The 13,467-nt window shown below is 42.3% G+C and overlaps 2 protein-coding genes across 2 annotated transcripts; one reads left to right on the top strand and one right to left on the bottom strand.

The window, feature by feature from the left end:
• Positions 1-206: 206 nt before the first annotated feature.
• On the top strand, positions 207-3,986 carry LOC115008915 (class E basic helix-loop-helix protein 40-like). Its single transcript, XM_029432810.1, has 5 exons — positions 207-656; positions 779-842; positions 1,074-1,181; positions 1,599-1,722; positions 1,893-3,986. The coding sequence occupies exons 1-5, from the start codon at positions 586-588 to the stop codon at positions 2,792-2,794; spliced, it is 1,269 nt and encodes a 422-aa protein (XP_029288670.1). The 5' UTR covers positions 207-585; the 3' UTR covers positions 2,795-3,986.
• Positions 3,987-5,226: 1,240 nt separating this feature from the next.
• On the bottom strand, positions 5,227-12,116 carry ttll3 (tubulin tyrosine ligase-like family, member 3). Its single transcript, XM_029432802.1, has 13 exons — positions 12,035-12,116; positions 11,236-11,302; positions 11,046-11,164; positions 10,761-10,929; positions 9,619-9,674; positions 9,365-9,493; positions 9,135-9,249; positions 8,869-8,949; positions 8,579-8,759; positions 7,697-7,845; positions 7,115-7,358; positions 6,507-6,942; positions 5,227-6,395 (listed from the first exon to the last, which is right to left on the bottom strand). Exons 2-13 carry the CDS (start codon positions 11,249-11,251, stop codon positions 5,622-5,624), a joined length of 2,469 nt encoding a protein of 822 aa, XP_029288662.1. The 5' UTR covers positions 11,252-11,302; positions 12,035-12,116; the 3' UTR covers positions 5,227-5,621.
• Positions 12,117-13,467: the final 1,351 nt, after the last annotated feature.

Genomic DNA, 13,467 nt, shown 5'->3' with positions numbered 1-13,467 from the left:
GTCATGCACTCTTTCACTGCCAGCACGTTTCCCGAGCCGTGGCGCACTCAGCCTTGTTTCAATACACTTCAGCATGGTGGTACACGGGATCGGACACGCGCAGCCCTCCGCTCTGACGTACTCCGCCTTCTGCCCACTGAGGCTCCTTATCGGTAGAAAGTGGGCCGTCCCTCCGCCGAGGATACAGCGCCGTTTAACACGTGAGCCTCATGTGACAGAGGTAGGTCAGGCGGAGCGGAGAGTCAGAGGGTTTATTTAACTCGTCGCTCTGTCCTCCCCCACTTCCCCAACGCGCCACCAAGAGGGTTGCTTTCATTCTGCGGTAGGACCACAGCGTGGAAATCGCAGGAACTAACTTGGACCCATCTTCACACGCATAATAACCTTTACCATCAGTACGATTAGTTTTAAATAATTAGAAATTAATACAAATCTTGGCTGTTTTTTGTTGCAGCATTTAGTGCATTTCTTTAGCTGCTGCTTTTTTGCAACTTTTTTTTTCTCCACGCATAAATAAATGCGTATTTATTTGTGACTGCATTGGAAAAGTACCTCGACTTTACTGCGTAATTGGAGTAAAAAAGAATGGAGCGAATTCCAAGCGCACAACCACCTCCTCTGTCCAAACACCAGACTGATCTGTCGGACGTGCAAGGGTAAGTTATACTTTGAGAACATGCTTTCGTCACACGCATGATATATTATTTATCCTGTGTCCTACACTTCACCAAAGCATTACCTCATACCTCACTGTTGTTCTCTCTTTGCATTTCTTCAGGATGGATTTCCCGATGTATGTTTATAAGCCCAGGCGAGGAATAAAGAGAGGAGAGGAGAGCAAGGTTTGTTATTATTTTGATATTTGCCAACTTGTTAAGTTATAACCAAACATTTTGACGGTACTACAGTGGTATTAGTTCTGTAGTCTCATAAATGGTTGACCTGAATTATGCTATGATATCACTCCTGGAGTCCTCCATATCGGAGTGACTGCCTCTGATCATAAAAAAAAACTATAACTGTGTGCTCTCAGATCTGCTAAATGTAACCAAAAATGTCCTTTATTCTTGCAGGAAACATACAAGCTGCCTCACAGACTTATTGAGAAGAAAAGGCGTGACCGGATAAACGAGTGCATCGCTCAGTTGAAAGATTTATTACCAGAGCACCTGAAACTCACGGTAAGTTCATGCTATGGCTGGGAGGGATAATGGGATTCACTGTATTGAGTGGCATACACCATCGAGTGGCTGTACAGTGGTATTACATCCTCTGTGCTGCTGAGTGCGTCAGCAGTCAGTAAATAACAGCTCACAGCCAAGAGGGTGTAAATAAAGAGGATGTGTAATTATTTGAACTAGGGATTATGAAAATGTAATCTAATGCAAATAAAAAAAATATTGCAATATAATTAATACTCATGACTGCAAATTAAATGTATATGTCATATCATATTGAATATTTCTTATGGATTACTTTTGCTGCTGTAGTGTTTTGATGATGAGACAGCTAAGAGCATGTGTACATGAGCAGTAGAGTAGTCTCCACGCGCTCTATCTATGAGTTGAGTATGTGCTGACTGTGTGTGTTTCCTACAGACTCTGGGCCATCTGGAGAAGGCTGTGGTTTTAGAGCTTACACTCAAGCACGTGAAAGCCCTCACCTCTCTTCTGGAGCAACAGCAGCAGAAGATCCTCGCTCTGCAGAACGGCATGCAAATTGGTGAGTAGCAAAACCCACAAGCAAACACAAATACGCACGTGCAGCAGGATGCTTTTGTTGGACAGAATGCAAATGACCAAGATGAATACACAATGACAGGATTGTACAGAACTACAGGCAAATAAGTGATTTTGGATAAAGTTATGACTGGTTTCTTGTTGTCTTTACAGAGCACCCTTCTATCAACCAGGAGAAGTCAGAGGAGATGTTCCGCACTGGCTTCCACATGTGTGCCAAGGAGATGCTTCAGTATCTCGGCAATCATGAGACCGATGCAGACTTCACACCATCCCATGTGATCAATCACCTTCACAAGTTAGCCGCCGAGGTGCTGCATGGTCCAGTCCGTCCTCGCACTTCCCTCAGCCCTCAACCTGAGGAAATCCCTACCTACCACCAGCACCAACTGCACAAGGAGATGCCCACCAGCTTACCCCCTAAACCCAGCGAGGGCTATGGGAGGAACTGTGTGCCTGTTATCCAGCGGGCATACGCTGCAACGAGCAGTGAGCAGAGTGGCAGTGATACAGATACAGACAGCGGCTATGGGGGAGAGCCGGAGAAGGTGCCACAGGGACGTCAAGAGTACTACGTCCAGGAGAGCCAGCTGAAGCGAGCGCTGGGCGAGAGGCAGAGCTCCACCATAAAGCAGGAGGATGACGAGCCGCGCCACAAACGACCCCGGGTGGAGTCGTCTGAGGATGAGCTGCTCTCAGGTGGAGAATCATCATCTTCCTCTTGCGGTTATGGCAGTTACATGAGCGTATCCCCTAACCATCAGCCTACTCCACATCCCCTCTGCATGCCTTTCTACCTCATTCCACCTTCTGCTGCAGCCTACCTGCCGATGCTGGAGAAATGCTGGTACCCCGGGGCCGTGCCCATGCTCTATCCTGGCATGGGAGGCTCTGCATCCACCATGCCAAGCGAAAGGCCGTCTCCATCTCAGTTAGTGTCGTCTAAAAGGGGAGGCTCTCCAGCCCCAGCCATATCTCAGACCCCCATGGACTCCCCTGCCCTCCTTCAGGCACTAAAGCAGGTACCACCCCTTAACCTGGAAACCAAAGACTGATAGATAAGAGAACAGCGGTGAAGAGATGATCCTGTTCTAGTACCAAGGAGCAGAGACAGCAGTAGGAATGATAACATGACTGAACCTTTCCGTAATCCATCCTCATTCCCGTCCTCTGTTCCTCAGCCTGGAGGTCAAAGAGCAAACTAGAGGACTTGTAGAATTAATCAGGAGGAGATGGAGAGAGAGCGACATCCGTCCACACTCGGAGGATGCAAAGCTCTGGTTGAATGTTATATGCTCAGCGGTATTACTCAGTGCAAATGTATCATATAAAGTGGACCTGCCCTGCACATACACACACACACACACACACACACACACACACACACACTTGGTTGAATGTAAAGAAAGACATTTTAGATGCTGCTGTTAAAGTATAAACGCTGATGACACTGATGCATCTCACTTGTAGCTGTTGCGATAGACACGTCATCCTTGTACTTTACAAAGTGTTGCACCAAATGTTAGCAGTAATTTTTCACCCAAAGTTTGTTGCCTACGCCCTATAGGTCACCATTATCATAACTGAGAATGCCCTTTGAACCAGACACTATGATGACTGGCACCATAAGATTAAAAAAAAAGGGTTTCCTCAAGTGTGTACAGACGAGAGTAAAGGTACACCCGATGTATGGATGAAGGAACGGGCCACCACACGACCACACTGAATGAGAAGTCTTGTTTTTAAATGACAGACAGTTTAGATGGATTTTCTGTAATTATTGTTCATAGACTTCTTGTACATTTCTATTTTTGATACCTGTTCTCGCACTCTGACCGTCCGGAGAGATAGAAGGTGGGCAGAGTGCGGACAACTGTACGTCGTGTACTCAGAAACTGTGTACATACTGTAGCACTGTGCTGGACCTGGTCTGCATTCTCAACATCTGTTTCTGCTCAAGTCAAACCTGGTGTTTGTTCTTGCTGTTGCCTTTTACTTGTGAAAAGCTGATAAATCTCAGATGTTTATTCTCTGTACTATGTATGAATACTGGAGTCAAAAGGGGTGAGGAGGAGAGAAGCTGAATGTAAACGTTTTACCAGAAGACTAGTTTTCTACAGAAAGAGGTACTTGAAATGTTATATTTTGGGACCTACATGAAAGATGTTCGATGTACATATTTTGTCTATAAATGTTGGCATACATTCTATAAGTGTATTAATAAAGTATTTTTTTTCCCGTGGAAAATGGCTTTGACTGTATTTATATGAAAGAGAAGGGGAGAAAACATCTAGCAGCTGTTCTTTAACAGTGCCACAATATTCATGTCACAGGGAACACTTATATAATGTCAGATCTGTAGCTCGGCTCTCCTGCTGGTTAACCGTCTGCGCCCACCAATACAACACGTAAACACATGTGAGTGTAAACAGTTTCAGTTACACTCATGAGGCAATGATCAGGATCCATCTGCATCTTGTCAACAGCCTGGACAGGGAGATTCTTTCTCTGTTTCTTTATTGGCTGTATGATTCAATATGAAATGTTGTTATGCCACAATTGCGACATCTCTCTGTATTTACACTCCAAGCATTATGAACGCGTAAATTGCAACAGATACTACTTATAGCCACATCATGTGTTGTGTAATCCCATTTTTTTTTAGCTATGTGATTGCACTTACAATCAACAAGGCTTATCTCTTGCTACAGATTTCTACCCCTGCCTAGCGTATCCAATGTCCAACTCAACCACATATTATTGTTGTTTACACTATCGTTCCTGAGCTGTAGGAGTGTAGTCTAGTTTGTTCAAACTAAATGTCATCAGTTCCTTCTAAACTGATTCTCTTGAAATTAATTTGCAGTCATTTGTTTCAGAAGGGGCTCCATGATTTATTGCTAGCATGAAATATAATATGCTAATGTTAGAGCTGAAGTGAATCCATTATTTCAGCTAGCTACTATTTTTTGTATAGTAAAATAATGCTTTTAACACTCGTCTCAGTAGTCGGGTCCTGGATGCCTAGTGGTTAAGACTCATACCATACAAACACAACATCCCCGGTTTGACCTTGGTTGGTCTCTCCCTCCCTCATCGTTTCCTGTCTGTTTATATTTCTGTCAATGTGACCAATGAAGGGAAAAAATGCCAAAAATAGTGTGTATAGATGTCTAAATCTTTCAGGAAGGGTCTGTTAATCAAGCAGCGGTCAACCGTTTCATGAGCATCGACATTGCTGTAGCTCTCCCAGACTTTTAAAAAATATATATATTTTTAGACTTTGTGTTTTAATAGAGGCCAGATGTTGATGAAGATGTACCAACATCTGGATATGAACTGCCAATTCTTTCCTTTTTAATTCCTTCTCCTTGAAAGGCTTTGGCATAAACATGCAGTTTGATTATTGAGCTTTTATTGCCACCTGCTGGGCATTTAAAATACCTACATCCTGTTCACGCGAAAAAGATTACCTTTCAGCAGAAGATGGAACCAGTGATCATTTTATTATAATTTTCTGCCCAGTCACCTTTGAATATCTGCTGCACTGGAGACTTCTAGATGAACTCTTTCCGTTTGTTTGTTTGTTTGTTATAATACAAATGCAACACATAATTACATTCATGACATAATCATAAAGCATTTCCATTTAGATTCCAGTCATCCAATCAAAGACCTAATTCACATTTACCACGCTCACCATGATTGTATCAAGTTTCTAAAAATAAAATCTGATGCCATCACATCTTGTGATCTACAGTAAATGTATGTCATTTGTTGTTTGTTAGGCTCCGGCCCACTAACATACACATTGATAACAATGTTGTTGCTTTCAAAACCTCTTTAGCCTTCCAACTGTTTTCTTTTCCATCTTTTTAACACTCAATACCACTGGTGTTTATGTTCCCCTGTGCACTCTCCTTTATATTTGGATGTGCTTTGCCTTCGAGAGCAGAGGAATAACTGATGCCTGTGGACGGTGGGATGAGAGGACACGGCAGTGGTTCCAGCCACAATGTTTGGTCGCAAGCTTAAGACCTCCAGGGTAGGAAGGGGACCGCGGAGGGAAGGAAACACCTGGGTAGGAGTCCTGTGTTGGGGCTCAAAAGCTGTCTGGGGAAGAAAGGATCTGGTGATGAGGGATCCATGGCCTGGGTTAGTCTGAGATTTGCAATCTGACAGACCGTTAGGGGGGCTGAGGGAAAAGGAAAAGCTTCGTGGGACCAGAGTTGACCCGTTGGCTCCAAGACTCAAAACCAAGCATTGTGGTTTCCTCTGAGGTTCAGTGTGTACCACCCGAGGCTGTTCACATACCAGACCGAAACCCGTCCTGCGAACACAGGAGGTATTCTGAGCATCTCTCCTCCCTTCCCGTTCCCTTTTAGGAGATGTTGATGTCCACTGCCTCTTTTTCTCCCCAGCAGCTCGGTTCTCCTTGCCTGAACGACAAAGAGCAGAGACTGCATGGGATCGCTGACTTGATGGTTTATGTGTTGTTTCAACCTCTTCTGACGACGACAGGTCTTGAGGGAACTGGATGGTGAGAGGTGTCTGAGAAATAACAGTTTGTCTATGAAGTAGAGGTCTGGATCGCCTTATGGGGGCTCCTTCCACCAGCAGGTTCACTCCCACATACTGAGGAACTTCAACTGCGGCCTGGGAGGGTGATAAAGTAAGACACAAATAAATGCACTTGGTGTAGCCTCTAATATTTAGTGAAATTAACACCCATTGCATAGGCATGATGTGTAAAGATATATTTCCAACCTGCTTCAAGATTAGCTGGAAGCCTCCTGTGTAAGCACTAGGATCAGTGCGTCGGTCGAGCACAACCCTCAGTGTGTCCAGCTGCACAGCAGGGCAGAGGCGAGCGGTCACAGAGGTGGAGCAGGCCATAGTTGGACTGGCATTGATCTCCAGAAGCCATGGCCTCAGATCTCTGCCCAACATGAAGTCGGCTCCGTAGAGCTCAAAGCTCGCCTTGCGGGGCTCGACCAGATCCTGGGCTGTTTGCAGGGCACGGACCACCGCTTGCTGCATGCCCGGGACCACCACTGACTCCCACTCTGCCTCGCGGCCCTGTCGCTGCAGAAAAGCCCTAAACTGAGAGCCGGACCACATGTTGTCCTCAGGCACTCCTGGATGGCGCTCACAGGACGGCTGGAAGTGCTTCTGGATGGAGTTGTTGCACAGGTGGACTGAGCTGAGGAAAAGTAACGACGGAGGAAAGGCCATGAAGGTAAGTGTAAAACATGCTTTGAATGAAATGTGTCTTTTGTATTGCATTGTTAAATCAATTCCTCCACAAAGCACTCTAGATACATGATACAGTAAAGGTAAAGTACAAATATTATAGGTAATATTGTCTGTCTGACCTGTCCAGAGTTTTTGTCGAATAGGGCTGAGTGGAGAACCGCAAGTAGCACTCTCTGTAGAACCAGACAGTCAGAGGGTTCCAGTCGCTGACGAGGAACCACTGGCGGAGGTCAAACTTGGTGCTATGGACCAACAGAGGACGTTCCAGGTATTTCTGAACTACCCACTTACTCTCCTTAGTCGGGGCTCTGTCACTGTCCACGAGTGCCAGAATCTCATCCAGACGATTCATACACATTATACCTTGGTGGTTAGTGTGACATGGAAAAGAAAAAAACTTTTCTTAAACATATCAAACATGCAATTAACTAAGAAGACATGGTGTTTCTGATGACCTACACAAATAACAAATAACAAATAACGTTCCTTTATCATACTGAAGCATTTTTCCAATTTAAAGTAGAAAAGGAAGCAATAATAATATCCGCATGGCAATATAAATGTAAATAAATAATACATGTTGTAATAATACAAATCAACACAGTATATTTTGTTTTCAATATTGTTTCAGTAAAAATAAAATAATTAAAAGATTAATATACCAAGGTGACTATTATTATTTGTATTTGTTTAAACCTCACCTCGTCCTCTTGACTTGGCACCTGGTTTGATGATCCAGATGTTATTTAGTCCATCTGTATCCAGCTGAGGGCAAACCTCCTGCAGTCTGATTAACATGGCCTGGCAGCGCTCCACAAACACACTGCTACCCCTGATCAATGCACCTTCACTACACACAAACATTAGTCTCACACATCGAGTGTATCAATGAGCAGATTCACTAAACCCTTAGTAATTAGAAGGCACACTGTATATTAACAGAGGGGGAAAATGACAGAATTGGACAATAAAAGTACCAATTGATATTAAAAAACGCTTAATTTCTGAGTGTGGTGTTAATACACTGTATTGGCCAATGCAGCGCACAAGGGAAATAAAGGAGCTACTCACAGACTGTGAGGCTACAGGTCCACCGAGCAGGTCAGAAAAAAAAGGTTTGAGATTAAAATAGGCAGTCGTGTTCTGACGGTGTAGCTCATTGACGTCTGTTTGCACAAGTGTTTATACAGCAGGGCTATATCAATCTCCTGTACACCAACTGCAATATTAGCATGCGGTATCATGTGTATTTTATGGTATTTGTAAATACAGTAGTGTGGAACTGGGACATGCTGTATATTTCCAGTGACGTCTACTTTAATGAAAACCCTACACGACTCTATATTTACATGAACTCTAGATAGTGTTATTTTAAGACATGTACTCTGTGTATAGTGGGACCAACTCTGCTCTGAACTTCACCTAAAAGAAATTCTTTAAGATACATTTACAGATACAGAGTTTTGAATGACCTATATTCATTTGATAAACCGACTTGGGTTGTCAGTACCGCAGATAAAGGAAGTGTTACCTAAGAAGGATCATTTAAGGAAATGCAGGAAGCTCCCAGGAAACATACTCACTGCACAACCATGTAGTAGTCTTGCAGAAACTCTGCCCACTGCTGTTCCTTCACTGAGGGTGGTGTTTCTGCAGTTACATCGATGTCGCCGTGTTCTAAAACACTGAGAAACTCTTGACACACGTTCAAAGCTTTGTCGATCATTTCTGGACCAACAAATCGATGCTCCACTTTATCCAACTCTGCAGAGAGAAACAAGATTGGTATCGTAGAATCAAGGCCAGGTCACAATGGAATGTATTTAGCATTTATTATCATCAGAGACACTGATTTTGGCTTTTTATTCCTCACCCTCTGCTCTGTCTCTCCTCCATCTACTTTTCTCAACCACATGCTGAAGCAGGCTGGTGCACGCTGTCCTCCTGAAATCCTCTTCATTGCCAAGAGAGAGAGAAAGGGTGTGTAGTTTTATTTAAGATGATAATGTATCACTAAAAATATAAAAACAGCTGGTGTGACACTTTGTGCATCTATGTTACATTTACACCTGGACACATCTTTGCATCTTTGGTAGGGCAGAACTTTGGCTAATGTGTGACTGGAGCTATACAGCAGACCTATGAATGCATGCTTTTCATCCTGTGCCCCAAGCCTGTAGCATCTTGGGAAGAAAGTGTCAGGATCTGCTGTATCAAACCACTGAAGGTTACGCAGGTTCACACAGAGCCCCACCTGAAAGAAACAGACATATATACATAGGTGATAAAGAGCACTAGTTGACCTATGTCCAATGTTGAAACTGGTATTTTTTACTAGTCGATCATTGGAAACTCTTAAGAGACGAGACCTTGGTAGTAAACGTCCCAGAATTTGCATAGTGATTGATCATTTGGTCATTCCGTAAGGAGCGACAGTCTATGTGATCCCGACGTGTTGTCCAGTGGAAATATGTTGTTTCATTTCGAACCAGGCGAGACTAGAAAAGGTTAGACAAAAGTTAAGTTAGCGAGCTGACTCAGCTATAATGCAGAGCGCGATGACAAAAGACACATGGAAATAGTACTTTTGATTGCTTTCAGACTGTCAGTGTCGTTATCTTACCATGAGGTCATTCATGTCATCAAGGTTCTCCTCTTTCTCGCCTTCATCCACTCTCTCTGTAAAGAGATAAGTAAAGAGTGTGTGTGTGTGTGTGTGCGCGCATGCAGGCTTACATGTATAGATGGGTGTGTTTAGAGGGTAGGGGTCTCTTGTTATAGGTTGGTGTCTGTAATGTGGTACACAATGTATCATTTATCAGGTGTAGGAGTATCCATGTAGCCTTTTAAACTAGTTCTCAAATTACACACACGCTAACTCCTCCTGCACGTTTAGCTTTGACTGAGAGAGAATATTACTGATCTCTTTTTTACACCAAATTTGAATCACTGAATGAACCAACAGACACAAGATGGATGAGTGCAGAAAACATTTGGTAACACTTTATATGACGCCCATTTCTATAATGCATTATAAACATACTTACAATGTGTTATAATCTGCTTTTCGCTCTGTGTAATTATAGTTATAAGCACTTATAGATATTCATAATGCTTTATAACAATAATCATAACATATCATTTTATAATGTCTTATAAAGTCAAGTACCATAAAACGTCATTATTGCTGCTCACACACTGACATTCTAGATTTAATTATATTTTTTTCACTTTACTTTAAGCAAAGAATGACCACTTAGAGTAGCTTTAAACCACATGATAATTCATTATAACCATGATTATAATTATTATTATTACAACTATAGGAATTATAATACAATATGATCCTTGCAAAAGTGAGTGACCAGCAATTAGTATGTAATACTATGATATTTCACCTTATAAGTCATTTTAAAATGCTTTATAATTTGTTATGATTATTTATATAAAGCATTATGACTATTTATGAGTGCTTATAACTATGAGTATTCAGTGTTACAAGCCGATTATAACACATGATAGTTATGCATTACAGACATAGGCCTCATAGAAAGTGTTTGTAAATGTCTGATGCTTGAAGTAAAATAGTACTTTGTTAGTAATACTGTGTACACCTCCATTATTTTCCCAGTATCTCAATCACTCATAAATAATTATGTTTCTTCCCACAGGCTATGAGATCAGTGTGTTATTTGCATGAACATTGCATTTTGTTTTCTCATTATAAATGTCTAAAAGTAAAATGCTCTTGGGACATTGTCTCACCAGTAACATCAGCATTGACATCACCATCGTCGCCATCCTCCTCCTCATTACCATGGCAATGAGGTGCTCTCTGGGCAGGATGGGGCAAACGACGTTCCACCCACCCTCTGGCCCATAAGGCAGCACGGACCACAGGGTAGGGTCCCTGTACTGAAAACACTTTCCTCAGCTGAGAATGAGTGGAAGAGATATAGAAAGAGTCCAATAGGACACATATCACATAAGAGCATAGTGGGTGAACATGCAGAGATGTTACAGTGAAGTCTAGTTTTCACATATAATCACCTTCACGGCTTTCTCCACCAGCGTTTTAGCTGTTTTTAGTCTGTCTGGCTTGATTGCTGGCAGGCTTGGCACGCTGTGACGTAACCTCCCCTCCACTGGAGCCACTGTGGATTGTAACACTGAGACAAACTGCTCGGTCATATTACAGTAAAGTAACTGGTTATGTATACGCAGATGTCTATTCACTTACCTGGCATTTGTTGCATGCTATGTTTATTAAGTTCTATCTTCAGCTGATCAATGTACAGTGTTCAGTTCTGCAGGAGTAGAAATATATTAAACAGCATGATTTCCACATCATATATAGTAGGATATACAATTATACAGATGTATTCATATTAATTACAAGAAAGCCAGACAGACTAGATAGATAGATAGATAGATAGATAGATAGATAGATAGATAGATAGATAGATAGATAGATAGATAGATAGAGAGAGAGAGAGAGAGAGAGAGAGAGAGAGAGATAGATAGATAGATAGAGAGAGAGAGAGAGAGAGAGAGAGAGAGAGAGAGAGAGAGAGAGAGAGAGAGAGAGAGAGAGAGAGAGAGAGAGAGAGATAGATAGATAGATAGATAGATAGATAGATAGATAGATAGATAGATAGATAGATGTAACAACATGAAGCTACAGTACTGGTCTCCTTCATTATACCATTATACTGAAGATGTAAATTGGGTCAAGCTGGCATCTAAATCTGGATAGAGCTGACTGAGGCTGTCATAGCATCTCATTGACATACACATGCGCAAAAAGGCGCGCGCGCGCGCACACACACACACACACGGGCAGACATGCAATACATAGGCATGCACAAACATTTTTAAAAAGCAAGTATATTAGGACATCTACAGCTGGCTCTATCCACGATGGATACATGTGGATTTACGGACCAGCTCTCTGTATGTCATCTATGACTACAAATAAAATGCATCTCAAACTAAACAAACTAGATCATTTACTTTGAACATTAATAGCCTATACAAACCTGTTGCCTCCTCACTGACCCGAGCTCTCTGCCCATAGACTCGCGCAGTCCTGCTTCCTTCATGCTCCCGCAGACCGTTCCCATAACAACTGTGCATGCTCCCACAGAATGTTTACGGTTGCCACAACGACCGTACCCAAGAGAGACAAGACGCCGTGCAATGAAAAAAATCTGCCATCTTCAGCAGGAAGTGGATGACGTATCTGATCTGATGCTATCAGTTGCAGTGTAGCTTACACGTGTTGGCGTCCAACCAAGTGTTTAACAGTGTGGCACGTGGACAGTCTCATATTTGGTTTGATCGAGAGTTCATGCTGAGGCCAATGTGGAGGTTGCTCTGTGCGTCCTTATAGATATGAGCGAACATCAACAGAGGTTAAAGAAAAACTACGTGTCTTGCATCTTAAATCATAGGCCACGCCCGAGTTGCCGTCACTCTGTCAGACATGTGCACATGAGCTTCATGCCAAGCAAACATATATCCACCTTTGCGTAATGCTCTACCTTCCCACAAGGTGGCACCCAAGGCTTGCTAGTATGTTCTTTGTAGTCCCTAGTGTGTGTTGCAGGATCAATAGCTGCTGTTCTCTCTTTCATTGCATGTGCTCACTGCTCACCTTTGCATTCAATTTTTTTACTACTGAAGAGTATTCTACCATTCCATGTCTTATTAGATAATGTACAGGGTGAATGGGCAATATTATCTATATTGTATCACCCCTGCAGATTCACACATATTTTTTTTCTGTGGTGGAAAATAAAGCTTACAAATACTGTATTAAAGTAAAATGTTGAGGTAGTTGTATCTAAGTTGTCTTTCCATTTGATCCTATTATAATAAATCCTAATATGATAGCCTACAATAGAATATAATTGAATGGAATAATAACATAAGCCTTTGAAATGTTAACATTATTATTTAATATAAAGTTAAAGTATATTTTGCCACAAATATTTAGCTACTTTTTCTAGAGTAGACGTTTGAATGTTGTTACTTGTAATGGAGTTTGTTTTTGTTTTTTGCTTTGTTTTTAATTGTGGTATTGTTACTCACGTATGTAAAGGATGTAAACACTTTTTCCATCACTTCTCAGGAAAAGTTTTATCATCATATATTCTAATTATTGTAATAGCTGCCAGGATGCAGAGTGCAGTATGTTAAAAGTAAAAAGAAAACAACAGCTGAACAACATTTTAGCATACTGAAATGTGAGAAGACACCAAACTGGACATTGTGTGGAGTGACGTAGCTCTAAGGTTATAATAGTCTTGGCTTTATTGTGTTGGGTAGCAGCAGTGCGTTGTGTGCCTCTGCACTCTGATTGGCTGAGGCTGCAGTGATGCTCTCTGCATCCTGCTTCCACAGCCAGGACAGGAGGAAGGGGAGCTGGAAGCGCGGCCGGGAAATCAACATAACACACGGGGGGGGGGCA

The sequence above is a fragment of the Cottoperca gobio genome, chromosome 5, assembly GCF_900634415.1.
Source record: "Cottoperca gobio chromosome 5, fCotGob3.1, whole genome shotgun sequence".
NCBI lineage: Eukaryota > Metazoa > Chordata > Actinopteri > Perciformes > Bovichtidae > Cottoperca > Cottoperca gobio.
This window is presented reverse-complemented; position numbering and strand designations above follow the sequence as displayed.